A 4,577-nucleotide genomic window follows, 5' to 3' on the forward strand; every position below is an offset into this window, starting at 1 on the left:
CACTATCCGGCCGCAAACAAAGCAGGCTGGTCACTGTAACACAAGAATGGAGGAACAGTTCAACCAGCATCATGGAGTAACTGCGCGCACATTCAGCGAAAGCCAGAGAGTGTTGGTTCGTGACTATAGCGGCAGACACCCTACGTGGACCCCAGGACTCATCCTTTGCTGGCGCGGCACAGTGGTCTACGAGATTCGAGTTGGTCCAGCCAAGTGGATACGCCACGCGAACCGAAACCGGCCCACAGATTCGCAGATCCTGCCTACAGGACCGAGTGATATGAGTCTAGAAATGCTTCTGGACAATTTTGATCTCGGCACCACCCCAGAAAATCAATCAGTGCTTCGTCAGAGGCCCAGCCTGAGCACGGATTACAACCGCGACTCTGCACAGACAGGATCCGCAAGCCAGTGAGTCCACTGCAAGTGAACCCCCGGCTTCGAAGCTACGTCAACAAACTTCAGCGGGGTGGTGTTAGGCAGGCATACACACGGATACTGCTACACCGGACGTCCTGAGGTGCTGCTACGGCCGATAAGCCTGGCACGCATGAGGTTGGCCCAGAATTCGGGACGCTTGCCGGTCCGGCATCAAGACGAGATCTGATTGGTTGACAATCTGGACCCAACAGCCAATCATGACCCAGTACTGGCCAAATGCCGGTTGCCAACGGCGCATCCAGAGCCCGTCAGAAATTCCAGAAAGTTATAACCGCTTACACTATATATGCGAAGCGCTGTGCAGCTGTTCTTGACCTCGTTTTGGGCATTAATAGACCTTGTGCACCTTTGGTACAACCACCTTTAGTGGTTGTTTTGACGTGAAGGATAGCTTGGGAGACTCAGACCGAGAACTAAACTCAGGAAAATACCGTTACTACAGGTGTCAGACAGGGCTGTCCTCTTTCTCTTGTCCTCTTCAAATGCATCGTTGATGCGATCATGAAGGACTCACTACCAGCCTCTATTGCCTGTGGGGTCTGCTCACAGATACCGAATATGCAGAGGACATAGCTCTTCTTGGATCTGACCCCGTGGTAATGCAAACAATATTAAATAACCTAAATAATTCTTCCTCGCGGTTCGGCATACGCTTCACACCTGGAAAGTGTAAAGTGCCACTGCAAGACTGGGTGGGCTCGAACCCTAGCCTCATGCTTGCGGATGAACCGATTGCGATAACAGACAAATCTTTCTAACTTTAGCAGCTGTGTCAGTCCCGGTGGTGTGGCGAAAAATGATATTTCCATCCAGATTGGGAAGGCCAGAGCAGCTTTTGCGAACCTACGTCACCAGTGGCGTAGGCGCGACATCAGTTTCTCTGTCAAGGGTCGAGTATACAATGCTGCGGTGCGCTCCATATTACTATACGGATCAGACACTTGGCCGCTGCGCGCCGAGGACGTCAAAAGACTCCTAGTGTTTGACCTTCAAGTGCCTTCGGAGCATTGCCCGAATCTGGTGCGAACACCAGATCAGCAATGCTGAATTACGTCGAATGGTTTTCGGAAGAAATAACTCACCCTCGATAAATGACCTAATCGCATTGCATAGGTTGCGCTGGCTTGGCCACGTGCTGGATATGCCAGTCGACCGACTTCCCCGAAGGGGAAGCACAACTGTGTGAAGAGTTGAATAGAGCCAGAGACGGCCAAACAATGACTTGGAAGCGAAGTATAAAAGCCATTACCAGCAAACTCAGCTGCGCTAATCATTGCTGCCTTTCTGGATGGGCTACATCAACGGTTAGAGACATTGTCAGACATGGCCCATTCGCGTCCTTAATAGTGCTCATGCATCCAAGCTATTACCTTCAGTGCATATCTCCCTTCCCATTCCCCCGGTGCTAGTACTGTATTTACGCACGAATTTGTCAACTCCCGCCTCCAATGCGCAGCTACCTACTCCACCTCCCGAAATCATCGGTGAACGAAATCGTGGCAGTCACAACCACTGTGCGACAAGTACGTGGTTCTTACAGCTGACACTGACAGTGATGACGACTGCATTCGCTGCGAGTACCTGTCTTGAAAATGGGTATTATTATCGATTCACTTCAGTTTTACGGGACAATAGACTCAAATATACTCAATAGACCCGATAGACTCAAATAAGCTAAACAGGCACTGGCTGAGAAATTCACTGTTATCCATGAACAGAGTAGGTTGAAGGTCACAGGACCAGCATCATGATGATTCGGACACTTCTGAGGCTGAAGGCGACTTCATATCCACAGTTCACCCTTCCGTTTAAGACCAGGACATCGGATTGGAGGTAGCAGGTGGCTAGCTGAAATGACTTTCTGAGTACTGTGCTCAGACGTCCAAACGTTTTACTATGCTTGATATCAGGGAGCTACTTTATCCCTGATAGTTTCGCTGACAAATTGCTTTCGAGGACCATTCGAATGAATGAATTGGAACAACTTTTCGGATCCCGCATTTCTTCAGCCTTTCAGGTACACTAAGCGTCTCGGTCTGCATGAAAACTCGGTTTCACCTGTCGTCGGGTTGAGTTGTGTTTGCGGCTACGATGGAATGTGTCGCCGGGTATCCAGCAGAGATTCAGTGTTTTAATTAATTTGACTGGGTTGTATCGCAAACGGAGGTCCCAGCTCTGAGTGGCGCTTCGGATATCTTTTCTCAGTGGCCGTTTACATGTGATATCGGTCACTCTGGCAGGCGTTCGAGTACCTGGTTATGATAGTTTCGTTTGATTTCTGGGTTCACTAGCTTGTTATTAGCCAAGCGAGATGTTTGAGTTTTGCTTAAACCTGAAAAACAGCATTGCACAAGTGCATGGTCGGAGTCCTCGCTGATGTTTTAAAAGGAGCGGCAGGCGGTGATCGACTCTCGCTGCCGACAACTGGCGGCGATGTGGTTTATTTGGATTCGGGACTTGTTCGTTGGTGGGCACCACGTTGTCAAGCGATCTCTGTTGTTCCGGATATTAATACTGCAAAGGAACAGTGTGTCATCTGCACAAATCTGAAGCAAGCGGTCTCCGTTGCGCGTTGGCCTCGTGAGCAATCTAAAAGAGCTGCCCAATCGAGCCTTAGCAGCGCTTAGTTTGCCTACTTGGATGTTGATGTCACAGTCAACCGCAATGAAATCTGAGCTCGTAGTGTTGAAATGTTGGTAGCTTAGTTGCATTACTTGTTAATTGATTGGGTAGCTGTTGATCTGTTCGCCGAACTTGGTAATTGATTTGCGAACGTCTCGTCACCATTCTCGGAGACATCTTCAGTGCGCTGTTGGGATTAGCGCATGAGTTCCAAAGTTCAAAATTACTCTGGTCAACTTTCGCCACTTGCACACGGTTTTTGCAGACGCAGTTGAAGAGGACATCCAGCACCAGCTCGACCGCATGCTACATCTACCAGATTATCATATAACCGGATTGGTGTTGTGCTCCTTTGCTTTTTCGGAACGTTCAAGTTGCGAGGTCAGTGTGGGACTTGTCAGAAGGATATGGGTGAGATTGCTGAAAGTTAGTTCTATTGGTGTAGCCCGCTATCCAGGATAGAGTTTCTTGGCTATCCCTGTGCTTGTCTGGAAACGCTGCAAGGATGGTTTCTGTTCGATATCACTGGCGTTGGCGTTGTGAGTTTCTGTCGAGGTTATTAGAGTGGGGTCTATGTACCTGAAAAGATTGTAGTATGCTAGCTTCTGACCCCCCTCTGTCGCTTGTTCTTCTACTTCACCTTGACGCGTCATGGCAAATTCGACACAGGAAAGAAATTACCGCAGACCTTGAACGCACCACCAAAACATTATCATTGGTGGAATGAGTAACAAGTAGGTTGTATAGTAGTGCTTACCCGGGAATTATTGTGAACTAACCACCATATATTTTAGGTGTCTCTGCTCTCGTATATGTATAAAATTGCACTTGATCATACCAGTGATATCTCGGCCGCTAACTCTCCAATTCTCTTCACCTTATTTCTTTGCCGCCACTGCACCAGCTTGTCCGTTGAAAGATCTCGATGGCAACAGAAGGCCGTCAGTTAGTTCAAGTAAACTATTCTTACTAACCATCCAATGAGTCCTTATTCTACAGGGGACAAACCATGGGGTGGCTCTAATTGATCGGCTCACCAAGAGCACTGTGGGCATACCAAGTTCGGAAACGGATCTGAAGCCCCGAAAACTGATAGAAAATTTCGGCATTGCCCTCCATGAACTTCTGATCCTCAAAGCGAAGCTGGAAGATAGATCTCTACAGCTTGAAGTGAGTACAATCTTCTATATAACATGTATCGCTTCATTACTGATTTATTAAGTTCCGTGCGCACATAGCTCCGTCTCTCTCAAAATGACACTTACTTGTAGTCAGCCCTGGTTGTGTCTGTATAGTGGTTATCATCAGATGTCACTGTGGTTTTCCTGGTCATTTAACAGTTAGCAGGATGCGATCAAGGTGATTGGGTACTACATAAAAACACTTTTAAAGAGCAATTGTTTGAGGTGATTTAAGAGGGATGGAGTTTTCTCGAATTTTGAATAAGGAACCAGCTACAGACCGTCACGAAGAGACTGGACCTTACCGTGCTGTGACGGTTTGCGCACCTCAGC

At 48.0% G+C, this 4,577-nt stretch overlaps 1 protein-coding gene across 1 annotated transcript in view; it reads left to right on the top strand.

The window, feature by feature from the left end:
• Nucleotides 1-46: 46 nt before the first annotated feature.
• T265_09732 (hypothetical protein) overlaps nt 47-4,577 on the top strand; it is a gene marked incomplete at both ends in the record, with an annotated part of 44,535 nt that continues 40,004 nt past the window's right edge. Inside the window, 3 exons of the mRNA XM_009175897.1 lie at nt 47-411; nt 1,209-1,461; nt 4,063-4,233. Of these exons, the coding sequence (XP_009174161.1) occupies nt 47-411; nt 1,209-1,461; nt 4,063-4,233 (789 nt within the window). The remainder of the gene's footprint in view (nt 412-1,208; nt 1,462-4,062; nt 4,234-4,577) is intronic.

Source organism: Opisthorchis viverrini, assembly GCF_000715545.1.
Source record: "Opisthorchis viverrini unplaced genomic scaffold opera_v5_307, whole genome shotgun sequence".
NCBI classification, from domain to species: Eukaryota; Metazoa; Platyhelminthes; class Trematoda; order Opisthorchiida; family Opisthorchiidae; genus Opisthorchis; species Opisthorchis viverrini.